This window comes from Acipenser ruthenus, chromosome 7 (assembly GCF_902713425.1).
Source record: "Acipenser ruthenus chromosome 7, fAciRut3.2 maternal haplotype, whole genome shotgun sequence".
Lineage (NCBI taxonomy): Eukaryota > Metazoa > Chordata > Actinopteri > Acipenseriformes > Acipenseridae > Acipenser > Acipenser ruthenus.
Window position 1 is genome coordinate 13,884,623 of NC_081195.1, and position 23,643 is coordinate 13,908,265.

A 23,643-nucleotide genomic window follows, 5' to 3' on the forward strand; every position below is an offset into this window, starting at 1 on the left:
GCCACTAAGCCATTGCCTTCTGTCAGCTCTGAAGAGACAACAGGAAATTTGTGGTCAGCACACCAGGGCAACAATGCTATTCGGAACTATAGGAAACATTCTATCTTTTCCCATGTGATGCCTGTGTAAAGGGGAGAAGAAACCACAAAAATGGGCGAACTCAATACAGAATCTGTTGAGAAGTACTTGGAGAACAATCCTCAGTTTGCCAAAGAGTATTTTGATAAAAAGATCCGGGCAGAAGCACTTTCGGCAGCTTATACAGATTCCAAGTTAGATGTAAAAGATGCAGCCTCTTTCAAGGAAATTACCCAAGTGGAGGAATCTAATTTTATATTTGAAATGATTAAAGAAATTCAGACTTCCACAAGCTTGGAAAAGCCTATCCACCAAATGTTGCAGAGACTGTCTCAACTAGTGAGAGCAGACAAGTGTAGCATGTTCTTATGCAGGTCCAGGAACGGCACACCAGAGTTAACAACAACTCTCTTCAATGTCACGCCAACTTCCAAGTTGGAGGAAAATCTTGTTGCTCCTGAAGCTGAGATAGTTTTTCCTCTCGATGTTGGTATAGTGGGGTGGGTTGCTCACACTAAGAAGACTTTAAATATACCAGATGTGAAAAAGGTAAGCTTGCAATACTAGTGTGAACTGTGAATGAGTCTTTAGAATGCACTAAGATAATGTTGCATCTTTAGGCTATGTGTCACCACAAGAAACACTATAAATCAATAATTTCACAGTAAAGTGTCTGTGTGTAAATGAAATGAAATAGTTAAGGAAAAAATACTTTAATTAGAGGAATTAGAAAGTCATCTTGTATATAATAAAGATGCATATGAAAATTAAATTCATCACACAAAATGTTGTCTGTTAAACTATACAGATGTAAATACTGAAGAATGAAATTTGAAACATGTGTTAAGTAATTTCAAAGCATATTGCCAACCAGAAACAGTGTTTCCAGCAGGTTTCAATGTTTATAACCATATCTGACTTACTGCTTCTTACTTGCCATATGGAGGGATTACTGGATAATCCCTCTAAATTCATAAGACTGATTAAACAAAAAAAGATCAAGGAGGATCCATTTCATCAGGCCTAACAGGGCTGCGTTGTCATGGTAACATGGCTGGGCTACCCAAAACTAAAATTAAACCCAGGTATATGTGCTACCAAAAATAAACACAACAGTTCTACTGCTTGACACCCACATATGTAACTGTGGGTCTAGAAGTGAGTAATTTTATGGTGTTTTATATATATAAGAACAAGTGCTCTGGCTTTTGTGTTCTGTAACACATCATGGATTGTTATGGCTGTGTTACCTGTTTGACAATGTGGGCAATGATCCTTACACTATCAGTGCACTAGAGCGGCCATTTTGAAAACAGACTTTAAAGTTTAAGTGTAAAACGTTGTCAGGATGTTAACAATGAAAATAAAAATTACAGTTGAGTTATTTAGACAGTTGTAGCAACACGTTGAGACGCGTAACCCTATATTTTTTGGAACCCCGTTAATTACTCTTTCCGCAGTATTCATTTTGGGGCGCCCCCCGACCATAAGGTGTGATTTTTTCAGGCACCACAATAGCAAGCCTCCTGGTTGAGATCTCACTTCAACAGACAGCCTTCCGGTTTCAGTCTCGTTTAAAAGTGAGCAAACCTTTACTGAGCCACAAGTAGACAGGAACTGTTCTGGAGAATGGCACAAATAGTAATGGGCATGTCTGGAGCTTGTGTGATAGTTGTGTAATTGTTTTTAAAACATGTTTCTGTTTCTCTTTTATCATTTTTGTTATATTACTCGTTTGGTAAATATGTTAATAAATCAGATGTTTTTGATCCAATTAATTTCATTTCTTTCCAGATTCATTACATATTGGAGTTTAATGGTACAGTTTTTTTTCTTTTTTTTTTGATGAACCTTTGAATACAAAAAATATAACACTGATCAAGCATCATTTTTCTTGAAAAGTGAATACATTGTTTTGCATTTTTTTCATCTGTGCCAGCCTGAGCTTGTTGATCCTTATGTCATTTGATGTATAACACATGCTTGTATCACACACAAGCAAGTAGTCATACATAACAAAATAAAAACAGTTAAAACAGGTGTAAATTTGGTTGAGTGTGTTAAGTAGTTTTATTTCATATTAAATTGAACACTAATGCTAGTAAATGCTACTTTATTTTATCATAGAATACACACTTTTGTGACTTTGTGGATAAACAGACTGGATACACTACCACCAGCATGTTGGCAACTCCAATTACATATGGGAAAGAAGTGTTGGCTGTCATAATGGCGATTAACAAAATTGGTGAACCTGAGTTCTCTAAAGCAGATGAGGAGGTAACTCCATTCTTTACATAATAGTTTGAAATCATCACATTATGATCCAATGGCTGCTCAAACTGACAAGTGTTTCTTTTTGTCTATATTTCAGCTTTTTGTCAAATACCTTAACTTTGCTTCTTTCATTTTGACTCACTACCACATCACGTACCTATTCAATGTGGAATCGCGAAGGAGCCAGGTACATTTCTATACATTTTAAGTGAAGTGTTTACTTTGACGAGGGCTTGTAGTTCAGTTTTAATAAATGTCCAGGTGAAGGAATTAAGCTCTAGTGTGTTAGTATTTTATAGCTATTCTCTGTTCAAGAATTTGTGCTGAAATGCTTTACAAAATTTGAGGGTTATTGCTTCAGGGAAACTTTAAAATATGTTGCTTTTGTTAATTGCTGAATACTTACTATAATGTTATTGTTTATGAAATATGGGACACATTGTATACAAACAATGAAACTCAAATGCTACATTAAGAAAACTGTTCTTGTCTTCCTTTCCCTTTTTAATAGGTGCTGTTGTGGTCTGCTAGCAAAGTGTTTGAAGAACTTACAGATATTGAACGTCAGTTTCACAAAGCTTTATACACTGTTCGACTCTACCTCAACTGTGAAAGATACTCAGTTGGTCTACTGGATATGACCAAGGAAAAGGTATATATATATATGCACACACACACACACAAATGTATATATATATATATATATATATATATATATATATATATATATATATATATATATATATATAATATATACATCTGTTATGCCCGTCATAATAGAGATTACTTCTTAGCAGGATCTAATTTTACTGTATTTTATTTTACAAAGTACTGTAGTTTTTTTTTTTAAAACACTGCATGAAAAAATGTAACATTTACAAAGATGTATCATTCACTTGAAATATTTTGAGCCCGTTCGAGACCCTTACAATACAAATAGAATAAATAAATGTCTTTATACATCATTCGGGCCTGTGTAAAAAAAATCTGTCACATTGTGCAGAACAAGACAGTGATTTACCAATACATCACTGCAGACTGTGAAAAAACACAACACAGTGCAAATTTAAACTGAGGAAATAACTATATATATATATATATATATATATATATATATATATATATATATATAATGATGTAATGACCATTTTTCTTAATCTGTCGTTTCTGTGTTGTATTTATTTATTTTTCCTTTATTTAGTTACATGAGCCAAAGGTTTAACATAATACCTAGAGGTCATTTTAATGTTATGACAAAAACAAACAATCAACAATCAATCAGATATACAATAATAATAATAATAATAATAATAATAATAATAATAATAATAATAATAAAGTATACAGTATACAATATACTGTAGTCCACAAATATGTCTACTCTTATAAGCCAAATGTAACAATATAAAAATGCCAAAAAAACTGTTAAATTATTGTGTTGTGTTTTTTTGTTTGTTTGTTTTTTTACCAGTTTTATACCCTTATTATTATACAGATATGCTAAAATAGTTTATGAAAATGTTTGAGGGGTCCCCCGGGACTCATCCAGTGAAAGCACTGTGACATGAAGTGCAGGGAGAGTCATACAATCAAGAGCTCGCTGCTTCAAATCCTGGCTGTGCTGATTTGCCGATCTTGGCTGTGGGAAAACAGGGAACGCTGCACTGGCATTCGAACTCCCATAGATTGAGAAGGAAAATGCGAGAAGGAATATAGATAGTTATGAGCAGCAGTGTGGAGTAGTGGTTAGTGCTCTAGACTCTTGACCGGAGGGTCGTGGGTTCAATCCCAGGTGGGGGACACTGATGTTGTACCCTTGAGCAAGGTACTTTACCTAGATTGCTCCAGTAAAAACCCAGCTGTATAAATGGGTAATTGTATGTAAAAATAATGTGATATCTGTATAATGTGATATCTTGTAACAAGTGTAAGTCACCCTGGATAAGGGTGTCTGCTAAGAAATTACTACTAATAATAAGTGTATTGTGACAAGTTTTCCCAGGCTAGGATAATCAGGGAACAAAGGTTGCATGGTTATTAAGTGGGTTGCAGTGTTGAGATGATAGGGATTTAATGCTTCAATAATATAAAAAGCAGTAAGATAGTCTTTTCTGTGACTGGTGTGATTCTGTTTTACAGGAATTCTATGATGAATGGCCAATAAAACTTGGAGAACAAGAACCTTACACGGGTCCAAAGACACCGGATGGAAGAGTAGGTATTTTATTACTTGCCAGTAAGTATTAGAACCTTACAATATATGTGCTTATACATGTATATACAGAACAAGTATATATGTTTTACTTTTTACAGGAAGTCATCTTTTATAAGATCGTTGATTATATTTTGCATGGAACTGAAGAAATTAAAGTCATACCGTGAGTGTCTTGATAAAACATGTTTTCTTAATAATAATCAAAAGCAACAGACAGAACTATTCTAAATATGTCTTTTGCTGCTGTTTTGTATTTAAAGGTCCCCCCCTCCAGATCACTGGTCACTTGTCAGCGGGCTGCCAACTTATGTAGCTGAAAATGGATTTGTAAGTCAATACATTTTCTAGTATTTGTTTTATCGGTACTGATATATATATTTTTGTAAGCTCTACCATTAATATAACAGCACTTTATTATTGTAAGTGTGCATCTGTAATCCATTGTTTTATTTATAAAAGGTGTGACATATTGACATACGGCTGTTTGAATAGTCCTTGAGTTCTCATGAGGAATTTCTAAATGGATATTTGGTGACACTTTATTTTAAGGATCCATTAATTGTCATCATTTTTTCAAACATATTGGTGCTGTTGTATTTGAGCCTCTATTGATACAACCAAACTCAATTCACTTGTGATTTAAGACAGATCTAGGCCTCCAGATGTAAGTAGGCATTTAAAAACATGCTACTAAAGGTGTTGACAATTCTCAACAAGATTTATTACCAGTATACGGTGTCTACCAGTACTGACGGCATGTTGTTTTTGATATTTACTCAATCCTTTAGCTGTCTGAATGTACTGGTACAAGTTACTGTAATTTCATACCTTATTAACACTCAATTATATCATTTCCAATTAACAAAAATATATTTATTAGCAAAAATGAACAATAAAAACTTAGCAGATACCTTCTCGGTTTTGGATATCTGCTTTTCACCATGCTGTCCGATAACTGGATTCTGAATTGGACCAACACAGTGTTTAAACCTTTACTAAAATTCAACATGTATGCTACTCACCTATGTACGATACTGTAAAATGAAGACATGTAGATTTGTGTATGTAATTTAGTAACAAATATTTTTTATAAATCATGCAAACTACTTAATTCTGTATTTAATTTAAAATAATATCTCATTTGAAATCTATATGCTATGCTGTAATTTAATTCTTTCTCTTGTCGTGATGCAGATTTGTAACATGATGAATGTAGCAGCAGATGAATACTTCACCTTCCAAGTAAGTGCTCCTGGCTTGTACATGCATCCTACTATTAATTCAGAGTTCATTGTACTGTACATTACCCGCTATCATCATAATTGCTATTGGAGTTCACACAATTATATTATAATGTTTAATATTCAAGTCTGTCACATGTATTTTGCAGAAAGAATCCTTTGACGAGACTGGCTGGGTGATGAAAAATGTCCTGTCACTACCCATTGTCAACAAGAAGGAAGAAATTGTGGGAATCGCCACATTCTACAATAGGAAGGACGGCAGACCATTCGATGAACATGATGAACAGATCACTGAAGTACACATTTTAAATGAGATACTTATTTAGAATAGACCCAGAGTTGACAGTAAGGAATCATCCTAAACATAGGTGAAAACAGCAATGAGGCCAAATAATAGCATTTCACGTATTCATGTATTAATAAGGTACTTCATTAAGCTCCCTCTTTATGGTATATCCATCATGGTTGTTCATTGAGTATTGAATTGTTTACCGCCACACTGAATGCATTAAACACAGCCCTATGAATGTTCATGCAGTGTTGTGTTTATGTAACAAGTATTATCTATGAAAGAAAATATGTTGAAACCTAAATTAAACAGCTTTATTTACAACTGTGGACCTGCTTAGGAATGCAGCGTAATTTGGAACTGTGTGGTTAGTCCAGTCATTCTGTTGCTGGATTTGAATGAATGCAAAAAAGACTCACTCTGAAGTGTTGAATCCGAAGAATACACTAGATCTCTCAACATGCATTGTATATATATTTTTTTATCTTAATCATGTTTCAGATGTATATGTATGACAGGTAGGGAAAGTAATTAGGCCTAAGTAAGAACTGTATAATTTTTTTTAGGCGCTCACACAATTTCTGGGATGGTCTGTGCTTAACACAGACACATACGACAGACTGAATAAGATGGAAAACAGGAAAGATATTGCACAGGAAATGCTCATGTATCAAACCAAGTGCACCAAGTCTGAGCTTCTGACTGTTATGGTAAGACAAAATATTGTTTATGTGATTTGCATACAAATATGTGGAAACAACAGAGAGAATATCTTTTGTAAATGTTCTTTTTCCTTCTGTTAGAATACACTGGAGAAGTTCAATGCTGAACCTGAGGACTGTGATCCTAAGGATCTTATCAAATTCTTGGTAAGGCCGACTATATTTTTAAGGGAAACCTTATACAGTATTTGGTTCCGCAAGAAGAACTAAACCAGACCTAACTAAAGCCAGAATAAGGCAACAAACCCTTTGAACAAAAGTATAACCTGAAGTATATAACCTGAATACAAAACCATTGCATTGTCATTGAAGATCATTTGGTAAGAAACCTATTTTTTTTAAATATATAAACTATAAACCTACTCAATCAATCAAAATATTCAAATATGCTATAATAGTAGTTCTCCTTATATTTTAGGGAAGGTCCTGGCAATCTATATACATATATTTATATGTGTTTAATCTTTTACAGAAATCAAACTTACCCGATCCCAAAGATGTTGAGCTTTATGAATTCCACTTCAGTGACTTGCCTGTTACTGAACTTGATTTGATTAAATGTGGAATTCGGTGTTTCTATGAAATCAATGTGGTTGAAAAGTTCAAAGTACCTCCAGAAGTAAGTGCATATGTATGTGTGTGTGATGTAAGATAAATAAACCCTTCAACCACAACTTTCAACACTCAGGTTATTTGTTCTGAGGCAAAACTGGAAGAAATGACAGTAGACAAAAGTCTTGACTAATGCCTTTGTCAGTGTTAAATAAAAGTTATCCCATAGTCTTGTAATGTACAATGAAAGAATACTAAAATCATGGTAGCCAATAGAATAATCATTAATGTATTGTATACAAATGGGAAAACTACAAAATCACCAAGTAAATTCACTGTGGTAAAGTTTTATATGGAGCGTTCATGGTCACAGCACATTATCCCAATAGAATGGATAAGCATCTATTGGATTTGATGTGCCTCTAAGGGTTACAGTAAACTGCCATTTTCCTTTTATTATGATAAATATAATATTATTTTAAGCACCCTTTAATGGTGATGCATACAGTAATAGTCCTGTATTTGTCTTTCTTTCAACAAGGTGCTAACACGGTGGATGTACACTGTTCGGAAAGGTTATCGTGATATAACCTATCACAACTGGCGGCACGGCTTCAACGTGGGGCAGACAATGTTCTCACTACTCATGGTAAGCTTTTGAATACGAAATCTTTTTTCAGGCTGAAGCCCTACTGTGTTGTTCATTATGTGAATGGCTTACTTGATGTGGAACAAAATAACAATTAATACTTGAAACATGCAAATAATATTTTGCACAATGGAGGAATAGAGATAATAAAGTGTCCAGTGTATATATAGGTCTCATATTCGAGTTTTTAAATGCTTGTTTCTTGAATCTTGCTTGCAGTCAGAGTATGAAACACAGGTATTGCTAGTATTATTGTACTGTGGGATCACAAATTCCACAACTCTTTATGTAAAATGTATTGTAGGGAGCCAGGGGTATGCTTACAGTGGAATAAATGGTTGCCGCAGACGCACTACGGATGGTGTGTGTGCATATCGGTTTGTGAGTAGTCAGATCTTGGAGAATAGTCGCTGGGTCCATAAACAAAATTGAAAATAATCTCTTTAATAGCATTGTTTTTAAACATCAAAATGTAACATTTTTCATAAACCCAATATCTATTTGATAAAACGCCTACCTTATTAAAATTATCTTCGCTGTGTACTTACAAATTCTCATTTTTGTGTCTACAGTATACTGTAAAGCCATAAATATTCGCGACCAAAATATTTGGCGAATCACACCCATAAAACCTATTTTGCTCCAGAAATCTTGCCGACCTGTTGCTATATTCGAAGTATGTATTGTTAGTGGAATTTGATATTCATGCCAAAAATGTTGGCGAAAAATGCATAATAAAAGGCTCGCAAATATTTATGGCTTTACAGTATATTGCTTGTCTATGACATATTGTTTGTACTATAAAATTGTATATATAGAGGATAAATGACGAGGCCCCATTGAATGTGTAAAATATACAGCAAAGTGCAGATGGATCCATAACCCATGAAAGCGAAGCTTGAGATTCAAGTCACTCACAGTCTGATAGAGAGTTTTTAAAGTAGCATCATAGACAGAACAACTCAGAATACAACAATAAAGTACAAAGTAATTAATCTCAATTACCGTGAATAAAACATAAGAATAAAATCAATAATTAATGACAATTTCCTAAATTATAATGATTGACTGCATATACACAGCTGAAGTAAGACTTTGTCTTTACGTCGCTTTGTCCCCTATTTATACCGTCAAACATAACCCCTTGGTAAACGATTGCAGCCACTCCTCCAATCTGCGGCTGCCACATCATTTCCCTTCCGGGTCAATGAGTTAATGCACCGAAGCTCTGCCCCCTTTTTAACTGACCGACTTCCTTTTAACCCTAGGAATGAAGTGTGAAGAGTCCAGGGTACTCTGTTCCCGTTACTTAGCGCCCTCACAGGTCGGGAGGGAGATTTACCACCAAGAATCATTGTCTTTCTGCCACATATCCCATCATTCAGAGTGGAGCCGAAGGAACACTCAGCTGAATCTACCTTTCCCTTTACTCCCCCCTCCCGGGAAAAATAATCTGCATTTTGGTGGTCTTTCCCTGCACGATGTATCATGTGATGAGAGTGGGGGCCTGGCAGAGTCTTCGCTTAATAGTATCAAATGCCCCCTGACACTCTACTGACCATTTAATTAAATTTGGTGCACTCTTTTTGGTGAGGTCAACTAAAGGGTTAACCACTGTGGCATACTCTGTGATAAAGCGGCAGTAATAACCGGCTAATCCCAAACGACCGACCAAATCCAGGTGATCTCTTAGTAGGAGCACATGCTTCACTACATTTTTGGATGAGCCTTTGTGCTCCTCCCACCCCTCTCTCAACAGATCGAGAATGCCGCGAGGCTGTCGGCTGTACAAAAGCTTGAAGGGGAGAACCCTGTCGAACTCTGCGGAACCTCTCTCACTGTTAAGAGGAGATAGGGAAGAAACGATGCCCAATGTTTTTGCTCTTGAGTTACAAAACGTCTCAGCATCTGCTTCAAGGTCTGATTAAATCGTTCCACCAAACCATCCGTCTGTGGATGATAAACAGATGTTCTGATGGGACATACTTTTTTATATTTTATACACTTGCTGTAACGTTTTAGACAAAAAGTTGGTTCCATGATCAGTCAAAATCTCCTTGGGGATCCCTACTCTAGCCATAATCTTCACTAACTCTGTGGCTATTGCAGCGGCACTAGTGGGCCTCAATGGAACTGCCTCCGGGTATCGTGTTGCATAATCTATATGCGTATACCCAAAATCAGAAGGTAGCAAAGGGCCCACTATGTCCATTGCAATGCGTTCAAAGGGGGTGGAAATATCCGTTCCCTTGTTTTGTCAGCCTGTGGCGGATTGTCCCGCCCCTGTATATATATTTATTATTATTTGTATTTTTGTTTGCGGCGCAGATCAAAGCGCCGTGTATTTGTTATTGTTTTTATAATTTAAAAACCTTGTGAGGATGCGTGACTGATCAGCTAATGATTTATTTAGCTAGCTGACAGTCACGCATCCTTATTAAACTCGTGCAGATGGTGACCATCTCCCTAGTTAATTCATTGATTAATTGTTGCTAATCAGGAGATGGGCACTGTATATAAACCTGCAGCTCTCTACCCTCAGGGAGGGTGTATTAGGAGTGAGAGTGGAGAGAGCGAGGAGAGAGAAAACGAAACTTAAAAACAACTGCTAAATGTTATTTGTTTATTTGTTTGGCCAACGCGCCTGTTTGTTTGTTGTGTTTTGTTTGTTTAAATCTTTTGGTTTATTTATTTAATAAAATGCTGAGCGCCGTTGTGTTCAGCTTCCGCCATTCCATCCATTGTTTTGTTTCTGTTACTTCCTGGTCCTTGACGTCACCAGTCACATGCCACTCAGCAGCTGCTCAGTCACACAGCCTCATGACCTCGGGCCGACAAAACGGGGGAACCAATAATTGTGTTACAGGCTGTCCTGTGTCCCCGTGGCTATTACAGTAATTGCCCCTTGACACTGAAGTGCGGAAATACTAGAGCCCCAGCGCCATCAACATCCTTACCTTCAATGGACCGGACCTGTCCCCAAGCGTGAGTGACGGGTCATTATGTTGGCCCCACACTATGTCCGCGCTTGAGTGCCATATGTCCGGTATATTGAGAGGGGCGGGAGTAGCATCTGCCCTAGATGGCCCAGTAATCCCGCCCTCTCGGTCACACTGCATTCCCACCCCTTTTAACTGGAGTTTGTTACCATTGGAGCAGTTTTCCACCAAACCTTGTCTGAGACCTTGTCTCATTAATGATCCCTCCTATTTTCTCATCCGTCTCATCCGTTGAAAGGGAAAAACATCACCAATTACTTCCCTTTCTGCCACGATTACGTGTGCATTCAAGACTGCCATTAATTTCTGGGTGTGGTAGCCTTTCCGCCACCCCCACTTCATGACGTTTTATCGGTCCTACCGATAAATATGCTTTTATGGTGGGGTATGTCATCGTGTCTCTATGGATACAGGAGATAGCCACCTGATCTTGTGGCGTCCATGACACACCACCTAGGAGAGCTGTCCTAATTAAGGTCTGCTCACACCCTGTGTCCACTAATGCGTGGGTATTCACATTCCCTAAAACCACATCAACAATACAAGACCCCTTCCGACTATTTTCCCCTTGCTTACCTATTTCAGGTGCCCAATTACACCCCACCACATCACACTCCATTGCAACGGGGCATGACCTGGCCAGGTGTCCTGGTTGGTTGCACCTAAAACAAGTTGAGGGGACAGAGGGCACACTGCTTAGATATCTGTCCCGTTGCTGGTATGGTAACGGGGCAGGGGAAGCACCTCTACCCCAGCTGGGGGCCAACCTTGGTCTCCATGAAGTGGAGGCAAGGTGGACCATTGGGGTCGGCGGTCTCGGAGGTCTGGATCCCGGTGCCAGTGCTGGTGGTGGTGAGAGAGAGAGAGGAGGTGATGCACAGCCGCTCCGGTAGACGGGTGCCATGTGTATCCCTGTCCGGGCGGAGACCAGGGAGTCTTCAAAGTCCTCGGCCAGTTTCACAGCTTTTTCCACTGTGTCGGGATTGTGGCGCCGTATCCAGGCTTGGGTTTCGGCGCCGACCACATGGCACAACTGCTCCACTACCACTGCATCCCCCAATTGCAGATTGGTCTTCTTGGCAGGGTCAGCCAGTGTACCATGTGGTCACACAACCTTTCCGTGACCATCCTCGGGTGTGTTTCCAGGGAGATTTACCACCAAGAATCATTGTCTTTCTGTCACAAGAGCCAATCAGAGTTCCAGTTTTGCAAGGTGTTATAAATTCAACATCAAAAGCAAAAGCAATGCTAATCTGCTTGAAGATAGTTAAAGTGATTGCTGTAGGGAGTTACAAAGTATGAACTCTCTATTTACCTACTTTGTACTTTAGTATTGATGAAATATTCTGTTTAATTTGTTATGGAACCTCAGTTCCAAGAAGGCAAACAAAAATATGGCCAAATGTACGTTTGTGGTAAGGATCAAAAGCTTGCACTTGGCTTAGTATTTGAGCAATGCTATCCATGTTTATACAACTTTTGGCAGGATCCAACCAAGGCAATTATTAACTTGGAAATGTGTTTGTTTCCAGACTGGCAGACTAAAGAAGTACTACACAGATCTTGAGGCATTTGCTATGGTAGCAGCTGCTTTTTGTCACGATATTGATCACAGGGGAACTAACAATTTATACCAGATGAAGTAAGTATTTAGTAACAAGTTAACTATTTTGCTTAAAAAAAAAAACTAAAAAAAAAAGTGCACTAGTGGCCATTTTGAAAAGAGCTTTGAAACAGAGTTTGAAGTTATAAGTGTAAAAAGCTGTCAGGATGTTCACAATGAAAAGAAAAATTAGAGGTCCGTTATTTAAACAGTTGTAGCAACACGTGGGGACACGTAACACTGTGATTTTCAGAACCCCCGCTACTTACTCTTTAAACGTAGCCCTAGTATGCCATAATATAAAACTCCACTATGCATTGCAAACGGTGTACTTGGAATGTTTTACCTCCCTTTAGGTCTTTGAACGTGAAAAATGTGTTGTTATATATGATATTAAAACTATATATATATATATATATATATATATATATATATATATATATATAGAGAGAGAGAGAGAGAGAGGAAGGTCTTTACCTTAAAAGCCCAATTATATTATTCATGTATTACTATATGCTTAGATTCCTTTGTACTTGCTTCAGAACATGCCTAGAATGTTATAAACAACTCTTGTCAGATTTGACATTTACCATTATGCCTGCAGATATTTGGAGACAGCATCCATATTTCTGCATTTTGTTGATATCCTCCCAAAAGGTCACCCTGTTGCAGTGTCTGCATTCTGTGCTTACTGTACCTGTTTCTCATCTCTCACAACTCCCCTGGCTACACCTGGCAGCTGTCTTATTAACCTGCCGACGTATGCATTATGGATTGCTATCTGTGAGCCCTACAATTCACCAATAGGCAAGATGGAGTTCTGGGATGAATGAACATTTATACATATGCACTTTGATATATTTACATGGCACTTCATGTTAAGAAAAGAAAGAAAAAGTTAATATCTAAAAGAATTTACACCTGCAAGAAATAATTCTATTTACAACTTTCTACCCACAGGTCAGCATCCCCATTAGCAAAATTGCATGGCTCCTCCATTATGGAAAGGCATCACCTTGAATACAGCAAGACCCTTATGGCAGATGAGGTTAATTAACTATACTGCACTGAAAATAAATCATTACGATTTTGTTTAATAATAATAATGCTTGGTTCCTCATATAAACTGCCTTTCATAATCTCTTCTGTAGAGCCTCAATATCTTCCAGAATCTTCAGAAGCGGCAGTTTGAAACTGTTGTTCACTTATTTGAAATTGCCATCATTGCAACTGACTTGGCATTGTACTTCAAGTAAGTGATTCTGTTTAAATGGTCCAGCAATGTTGCAGGTCCATATATAACTATTGTATGTGAAGCTATGCCATGTCAATGTTGTGTCTTCTTTCCCGATTATATTTGCAGTTTATGTGTGCAATAGATTAACGTAGTCGTGTTTAATGGGTGAAGTTTCAAGACAGGGATCTAGAACAAACTTTTGTTTTGCTCCATTTTAATTGTATGAATCACTGTCATATTATTTATTAAAATCATTTAGCTATACAATATGGTGTTCTAATATTATCTGTAATTTAGTATTGAACAGGAAAATTAAATGCGACGACTCAGTAAATGAACACGATTTATATTGAAAAAAGATAACAGGAGTTTGTTGTAAAGTAGAAATTTGCTCAGAAATGCGAGTGTTTTTAAAATGATTGTAATTTACCAATATATAATACATTATGTACACAACAACCAATCGACATTCCTGGGATAGCATGTATTTGGAATGTATTCTATGTATTTGTTATTTAACATGCCGGAAGTGTTACAGTAGATGTGTTTAAATGTTCCACAGAAAGAGAAGTATGTTTCAGAAGATTGTTGACGCCACAGAAAAAATGGCAACCGAGGAGGAGCAAATAAAGTACATCACATTGGACCCCACCAAGAAGGAAGTCATCATGTAAATATTCATCTTTTCAAATATCACCTCCAAAATCAGGAGCAGCACACATTTGTTTGGTAAAATATTGTAATATTTTATGGCAGGAAATGAAAATCACAGGTTGTATGCACTGATAATCGCCACACACAAAGAGTCCTATTTTAAATGTCTACTGTGTATTTGTCTTTAAAATACATACCAGCGACGGTACTATTTTAATGATTTAACAATGGCTGTTTTGAGATCTGCCACTCTTCAGTGTAACCCCATTCAGGGGAGTATTTCAGTTAGCCACAATATTCCACACCCGTAAATTCCACATTGCATTTTCAAACTAATCAGACTCCTCAGCTGTAGTTTAAGGTCTTGTTCTAATAACTGGACGTAGTGTAAGTATACTGTGCTGCATCAATGTTTTGAAAAGTTAGCAATATCATTTTTTACTGAGCCTTTGTTTCTGTTTCATCAAAGGGCAATGATGATGACTGGATGTGACCTGTCTGCCATTACCAAACCATGGGAAGTACAAAGTAAGGTAGGCACATCATTAATATTCCATTTAATACAACACTTCATCAATGTTTCCAGAGAGAGACAAACTACAATCCCTACAACTCCAGACTGCAGGAGGAATACTAAGGCCAGATACTAGAAAATATTTTCAAGATCATCTTTGTACAGAGTGTGGTCTGTGTAGATTCTTCCGCAAATGAGTCCCTGTTTCTCCATTTTCAAAAAAACGAAGAGTAACATGTCATAAGACACACTGGGCCAAATTCTCATTAGCGCATTCTAAAACAATTAAGAAAAAAACTACTAAATGTCTGAGCTGTTTATTTTGGTAACTTTGTTGAGTGTGTTTTTCTTTTCTGGCACCTGGCACCACAAAACTTCTGTATGAAGTTTGTAAACAACATCGACAATTTGACTACATTAACGTCAATGTATTGTTTTTCCAGGTGGCTCTTATGGTAGCAAATGAGTTCTGGGAGCAGGGAGATCTGGAAAGGACCGTTCTAGATCAACAGCCCATTGTAAGAATATAATGTATAGTTATCTGTCATGCTTGTATAATACAGTGTATAATGCACCTAATTCCATTAAAGTTCATCTTCAATTTTTGGTATGTTATACATATATATTTATATGACATTATATTTTTTTAGAAATCTATCAGAAAATATAGTATAATAACTTTTGTTTCTTTGTCTAGCCCATGATGGACAGAAACAAGTCTGCTGAGCTACCGAAGTTACAAGTTGGCTTTATCGATTTTGTGTGCACATTTGTATACAAGGTAGGTGTGGGACCTTCCTTTTATCATACTGTAGCGTCGGGTCTCGCAGTACCCTGAATAGGACTTTTGGGGTGCTACATTGAACTTGGGGGGGGGGGGGGGGACCGGGACTATTTCTTCCGTTGTAAATAAGTTTATTTCTGTGTGTGTGCGCTGTCCTGTCTTCCCCACCGTTTGTGTGTGTCACCCTGCGTGAGTCTGTGAGTGGAAGCGTGTTTCGTGTCTAGACAGTGCTGGCGTGCTGCCTAGGGTGTCACGTGCACAGTGCAGCTGTATGAGAGAGGGGTCTGTGTTGGCTGCACTGTGATTTGTGTTCGGTTCCGCCAGTCAGCTGCTTGCGCGGGACCGAGCCAATAGGGTTCGGGGGGATCTCTATTTAGGAGCTGCCTGCGAGCAACTCGGGGTTGTGTTGTGTTTGGCACTGCCTAACTGAGCTATGTATCCTGTTGCTAAAAAGAGGGTCCTTTTGCCTGCCGTTCCTGTTTAAATAAAAATAGCAGTTTTAACTGCTTTGAGCTGAATCCTGTGTTGCCTTCTCTTATTCCACTGCGGACCAGATACACCTCCGCTACAATACACGTTCATTTGAGAGTTTATCAAAACAAAAACATGTACTTGATTATAGGCATCTTCCCCTCTTGTTTAATTTCCATAAACTATCAGCTTAGTTCCTGGTAGACTCTTCTAGGTTAATGTTAATTTCAAATTCAGAAGATTATACATTGCAGACAGAAGTGTATTTGTAATGGAGACTTTAACTGCATATTCTGTATGAAGCCTTTGAAAATTAACTTTTTGTGATACCTCCTGAAGGCCTTCTAACACATAATATACTGTGCCGGCGCCTGTCCAAGAATACTGTACAAGTAGAGTTAATGGAAAACCAAAGTAACCTCTGCCCACACTCTGTAGATTGGATTTTGATAATCAACCAGTAGTTAATTTTGGTGCTGGTACATTCTATATTGTTCTGTATCTTATTAGAAATATATCAACTGAATTAATTTTGGGAACAAAAAATGATGTTAACATGCATAGTTGTGTGAAAGACTTAGGGCCGGAATGTTCCTAGTTAATCTGCCTTCGGGAGCGCTTGTATATTTGCTTCACTCAGGGCTGTAGATTCTCTTTTATGAAACATGTCATAACCAGCACTCTCTTTGTTATGATCCAATCTCACAGGAATTCTCAAGGTTCCACAAAGAAATCACACCAATGTTATCAGGTCTTCAAAACAACAGGGTTGAATGGAAAGCATTGGCAGATGTGTACGAGGCAAAGATGAAGGTTATTGAGGAGGAAAAGAAGAAGAAGGAAGAAGAGGATGCCAAAAAAGGTAATTCTGCCACCTTATTTTGATTGTAGTTTAGTTTTACTCACTTACTGTCTATTCTTGTTCTTTAAGTCTATTTAAGCCCCACTAATAATATATATGCCATTTCCATGACCATCCATTTCTGGGTAGTGCCTCGAAGGATCCACCTTAATGAAAGGACCAGTACTCTATTATGTTTTCCCCTTTAAATCTTGTATGTATGTACAATATTTACAGTATAACAATACAGTCATAATAACCAGAAAAAACTGCACCCTTTTTTTAAAAGGGTTTCCCTGAACTACTGTAGTGAAAAAAATAATACATCTTCAGTGTACTTATACTGTAACATGTAAAGCACAGAGAGGTATGGTCAGGGGCGGACTGTTAAGAGTGTTCGCTTGCTCGTCGAACCCCCAGTCTCTTAATAATGAATTGCCCTTCTGGGTGATGTGTGTTTCATTTCCCCCCTCTCACGTGATACTGGCACAACAACAATGCTGTTCAACCCATCTGTTTAATGGGCTGAAGTCAGGCTGTGCTCGCTCAGAAACGCGAGCACCCAAATCCGCTGTGCACATGCGCAGTAGCAGCCAGCAGTCAGCCAGGACTGGCTATGATTGGCTTAAAAGTGTCTGGATGGAGCGCGGCCTGTTAGTGAACACGGTGATCAGGTGATCGGCGCGCATGTGCCAAGACAACAAAGGCTATAAATATGAGCAGCACGTCTTTGTCTCTTCTCAGTCTTGCATGGTGTATTACTTTGCGGAAAGACAGAAAACGATTAATCTGTTTAAATATTAAAATAAAATTCGAATTATCTTGGTCTAACTTTATCTAAGACTTTTTGTATCGCTTCCAACAAGAAACAGATCCACTGGACAGTGCTTCTACCACTCAGGTTGGCCCCCTGGACCACACCCCCCCAGACCCCACCCCCTCACCTGCATCTGAGGTGTGAACACCCAAATGTTTTTGCCACCAGCTGCCACTGGGTATGGTAAAGCATAGACAAGCATTGTAAAACACAGAGAGGTATGGTAAAGCATAGGCAAGCATTGTAAAGCACAGAGAGGTATGGTAAAGCATAGGCAAGCATTGTAAAGCACAGAGAGGCACGGTAAAGCATAGTATAAGCACAGCAAAGGGTAATAATAGCATAGTGAAAGTATGGTGAACCACAGATAAGCATTATAAAAGAATTGCGAGGTATAGTAAAGCATATTAATAAACATGACAAACCAGGGTAAACTATGGTAAATTCATAGCAGAACCATGGGAAAAGCATGGGAAAATACAGTGGTAAACTTTCACAAGGGCTATTTGTTTTTCCAGGAGAAGATGGATTGTATGTATTTAGAGCATTGCATTCAGCTTGGGTGTGCTACTTACTGTTGCTCAAACTGTGCTAAAAACAGAAGCTGGTTTTCTGAATATAAATCAGAAAGCTGTCTATAAGTCCTTTTTTCCTTAAACTGATCCGTCAGTGATGATGACAGTATCCCCAGCAGTCCCAGTATGTCTGGCTAGGGGATCACATGACATCCATAATTACCATAATTACCAGCATACTGTCTGGCAGTGGAGAGATCAGCGTGCGTAATCAAACGATAAGCAAAGACTGCAGCAGCATCCGAGACAGACATCAGACCATGAGCCCTAAGAGACCCAGCTGCAACAGGCAGCATGTTTAGACTGCTCTAGTAGATCTCTTGATCCACCCCTTCTACTTTGCACTGGACTTGCCTGAGCTGAGCACCACATCACTGGATCCTCAGCTAATGCACTATCCTTGCACTATTGCATTGCTATTATGTCATTGTAGATATAACTTGTTGTAATCCTAACTTGTTGCATCCTAGCTCATAGTGTATTCTAGTAGTATTAATGCATTTACTGTAAACTACAATGTATAATTTGAATCTTGCATTGTAACCCTGTACTGCCCTGTAACACCTGCAAGTCGCCTTGGTTAAAGGCGCCTGCCAATAAATACATAATAATAATGCAGGTCAAAAGGGTTGCAAATAACCCAGCAACTTGATGTAGTCCAGCTTTTGAATGTTTCACTTCCAATATGGTTTGACTGACAAAACTAGCACAACTGTGACAGGTATAAATCTAGCAAAAAACTAAAACTATCCAGGACATGCAGTTCAAAACTAGGTATTTAGATGATAACAATTTCGGGTCTTAATGTCAATTTGAATTTCAACTAACTTAAAAATGGTATTAGTTCGAACGACCAAATAAACACAGATACATTGGCAACCGCTGATGAGCTCAATCAGTTAGTTCATTTGTCTGCTACGTTTACAAGGATTTTTGAAAATATGTAATTATTGGAACTTGTGGCAATGGGTTAGAGTTTAGTAAAGATGGCATGTATCAAGCAAAGGCAACATTTTAGAGATCTTTGCAAGAATAGTGGGACTAGTGAACCAATCACGTCTCCAGCTGCTTCAAACTCTGTGAGACGAGATATAGCCAGGGGAGAAATGAACCCAGTAACCCCAAGCATACCTTCCTGTCACTTGAACTCATTCCCCTGTTATAAACGAGCCATGTTACATGCAGCTCGTCTGCGTGATGCTGAATTTGTGACCTGCCGTGTAGAGCAAATGGGAGCTGTGCAGCAATCGGCGGATGATATGGAACTCGCAATTTGCATGTGAAAAACAACATTCACTTAAACCGCAGTTAAATTATGTTTATTGCAACAAGTAACCACAGTCAAAAGATCATTTCAGTACGCTTCAAATTAACTACTGTCTATTCACAAAGCTTTAACTCTGTTTTGAATGAAGGTTCATGAACCTGTTGTAGACTGATGGTAAAGAAGCTACTGATAGTTTAGAACAGTTTCATGAAGTGTATTTTATTTATAAAAAACAGACTTTAAATAAAGAGTTAAATGAGGGTTTATTTACTGACAGTTTGTCTTTGGTGTTTTCGCAGCAGAAGGTGGAGGAGGAGGAGGAGGAGGAGGAGGGGAAGGCGAAGGAGGCAAATCGAAAACGTGCACAATATTTTAGAAACTGTCTGACAGCCCTTCCGTCTCAGGCATACAGATTGCCATTTAAGCACTGGAGGAAGTCGTACAAAGACTTACCTCCCAGGATTACAACAGAATGTTTGATTGGGCACAATCCTCTTACATCTACCATCTGCTGCATGTCAGTAGCAATGGACTTCTGGAACGAGTCCCTGTGAGAACCGCTGGCAGTAATGGAGCTGGAATGTACAGCAGCATTTTGTGGTGTAATATATAACTAACAATAGAGCATTAGATATGGTTCTCTTGTAAATAGCTGTAAAAGGATGACATTTTATTTGACTGCAGTTACTGGGTACCGGCTTTGATACTATATGAATCCTTGCATGTAAACATTGGTTTTTAAAAAGCTCAGCAAAAGGCAGTCGTTGGCCACAATTTATAAAACAATTTCAGAATTCTTGATTATTATTTAGATATTTTATTTTTCTGTGAAACTTGAATTCCCTTTTTTTTTCTCTGAAGTGGTTATGTAGCCAAGAGTCTCAGTCTAGTTCCTAGAATCTACATTAAATGTGTCACATTCACAATTATATTAAAATTATTTTAAACTGTTGTCTAACACAGCTACACATAACCAAATGAATTATAAACCAATTTATGGGTGGTACAATAAAAAAAAAAAATAGAATGATGCCTGAAAACAACATTTGGCAATAGATGGTGAAAAAAATATAATACAAGATGACATCTCTAATAACAATAAGAGACACCCAACACAACACTATCAACTTTTAAATGAATCGCATTTTAAAACTCTATTTCAGATTGATGCATGGGGAAGTGGATTAATTAGTTTTACTGAATTAGTTAGCACTTTTTTGTAATTTGACTATGCATCAGATTGGTTTCAATCCAACACCTCTCATACTGTCATTCGGGAGCTACTGAAAAACCTCCATTACCTAATCTGTTGTAACCTTTTTTAAATGTTAGGTAATCAGAGTACAGTTCAGTCAATTAATAGGTTCCTCCATGCTGTGTAGTCTCATATTGTGACTCACTGCTCTACCAGATTGTGATCAAGCTGAAGGCTTGTGATGAACTGGCTTTCACTGATGTAAATTTAGATCGACTGTTTTATGTATATGTTGCAGGCATTTGGAAAGGTACTATAAGACAATCTCTAAGTTCTAAATGCGGGCAACAGTGCATTATAACTTCCATGTATGCAAAAACACATAGGTATACATCAAAAGAAACTTATCACTATTATAACACATTTATTTTCGAAAAATATATAAGGTATATAAATGATGGACACTGACTAAATGTTTTTGGTTTCTTTTTAATCACTTGATCAATCATCCTTGACGATGACACGCTTGAGTGACTATGACTGAAGCATATGCACTTAATCACCTAATTAGTGAATTGATTGGACGTTGATCTGAGTGATTTCAGCTATTGAATGGCAAGCTTGAATAAAATCAATAAAGAAAATCACAGAAAAACACCAATATTACACGTCTGTCAAGAGAGCAGTGCCTTCGTGCAATCGGCATGTTGGAGTCTGGAATAGGGCAACTTACTGTGGCTCGCCATCTTGGGTGCTCACAGCCAGCAATTTCAAACCTGGCGAGACAGTATAACCAGACACACTGTCAATGACAGGCCATGAACTGGGAGACCAAGAGTCACAACACCTGCCCAAGATCGACAGAGCATTTTGCAGCATCTTCGTGATGTCAATTGTTAATCAGGACAAAAAATTCACTGCACCTGCTCTAACTCAGAGTTTGTCATATTTCGATCTAGTGAATTTTATCCAAATATAAGTGATAAGTTTCTTTTTATGCTCAAATATAAGTGATATGTTTCTTTTGATGCTCAGTATATATATATTTCAGCGAGGTCCTGCTTTTTTAGTGAGGTCTTGAACTTCAGACGGTTTTGAGGCAGCTTGTTCACAATTAAGGTTTACACTGTTTTTGGAAGAAAATTTGTGATGTTGCTTCAATCAAAGTTAAGGCTGTTACCATCATTTTCTAAAGCCGGCTGTTAGTACAGTAACCATAATATCATGTATACTTTATTTAAAAAAAAAAAAAAAAGTATAATATTATCATTTTTACATAGCCCAAAATAGTCCTCCTCTAGGTGTGATTCATTGTCAATATAGAAAACAAATATTTGTTTCTTCACTGAAACAAACCCTTGTCCAAAAGGTGCTACTTGGTAATAAGTTAGAGGTTTGACTGTTGATTTATAAACATGTAGTTTTTAAAACTAGGCTAGAAGCATGTATCTTAGTTCTGAAAAAAATAAAAAACTCATTGATTTGTACAGCAAGCCAAATATAAGTTTGCTGTAAGAAATAGAAAACAATCTGTTTAGACTTGTTGTACAGGTGTAAGAAGATTGCACTGGATTGGATTTGTCTTCAAACCAAGCATTAAAAGATTCTCAGGGATTTAACCTTGAAATCCCCCTATTTACCATAAGTAGACTGCACAAGGCTGCTGTTATTTGTTAATCAAGAGCACCTTAAAACAAGTTGCTGATGGATATACAATTTTTTTTTTTTTTCTTAATTATTATAAGTCCCTATTTTACAAACATGTTTGAACATTGAACCAAAAACTGAATTTCATAATAGCTTTGGGCATGTTAAATGCAAAGTTACGCAAGACAATGGGGGGTTGGGATAATGGGATAAGGCTGATGCAGGAAACCTCACCAGTTTTTATGTTAAAAATATTTTGTCATTAAAAAGAAAGCACAAGTCTCCATTAAGTAATAACGTTTGGATAGTAAGAAACAATTGCATTACTGGAACTGGTATTTATTTAAAATATCACCTGGATAACCCTGTTAAGACTAAATATTGTCCTGTAAAGTATCTTAAAGAGAAACAGCAGGGCAGAAGGAAACACTTCTGTAACATGTCTAAGGACCTTTATCCCATTAGCCTGGCCTCAGCACAAGATGTGGAGTAGTGGTTAAGGCTCTGGACTCTTGACTGGAGGGTTGTGGGTTCAATCCCAGGTGGGGACACTGTTGCTGTACCCTTGAGCAAGGTACTTTACCTAGATTGCTCCAGTAAAAACCCAACTATATAAATGGGTAATTGTATGTAAAAAATAATGTGATAACTTGTAATAATTGTAAGTCGTCCTGGATAAGGGCGTCTGCTAAGAAATAAATAATAATAACAAGATAAACACCTTGGATTTGGCATTAGAATCATATATATATATATATATATAAAAAAAAAAATAACTACAGCCATTAATCAGCTACAGTTTAGTACAGTTATCGATTGATTGACAGATTAACATATGTATGTACAAAGCACTTAAAACTGAAGTATTATAATAGTGAATGGATTATTTTAAAGAGGCTAGGTTGACATTTAAAAAACTTTGTATAATAATGTCATCTGTAAATTAAAATAAATAAAATGGACAGTAATTAAAATGCTGGCTGTTTAATTTTCTGATAGGGGACACCTGTGGT

General features: G+C 37.4%; 1 protein-coding gene across 2 annotated transcripts; it reads left to right on the top strand.

The window, feature by feature from the left end:
* LOC117415475 (cone cGMP-specific 3',5'-cyclic phosphodiesterase subunit alpha'-like) lies at positions 1-23,604 on the top strand. Of its 2 annotated transcripts, none has more exons than XM_059026418.1 (22): positions 1-627; positions 2,206-2,358; positions 2,453-2,542; positions 2,867-3,007; positions 4,495-4,569; positions 4,669-4,733; positions 4,831-4,897; positions 5,765-5,812; positions 5,961-6,110; positions 6,670-6,813; positions 6,907-6,972; positions 7,298-7,444; positions 7,919-8,026; positions 12,558-12,667; positions 13,589-13,676; positions 13,780-13,880; positions 14,428-14,535; positions 14,989-15,052; positions 15,477-15,551; positions 15,731-15,814; positions 16,997-17,150; positions 20,088-23,604. In XM_059026418.1, the coding sequence occupies exons 1-22, from the start codon at positions 151-153 to the stop codon at positions 20,162-20,164; spliced, it is 2,592 nt and encodes an 863-aa protein (XP_058882401.1). In that variant the 5' UTR covers positions 1-150; the 3' UTR covers positions 20,165-23,604. The 2 variants fall into 2 exon arrangements, with proteins under 2 accessions (XP_058882401.1, XP_058882402.1); XM_059026419.1 differs by having other exon boundaries at positions 20,091-23,604.
* Positions 23,605-23,643: the final 39 nt, after the last annotated feature.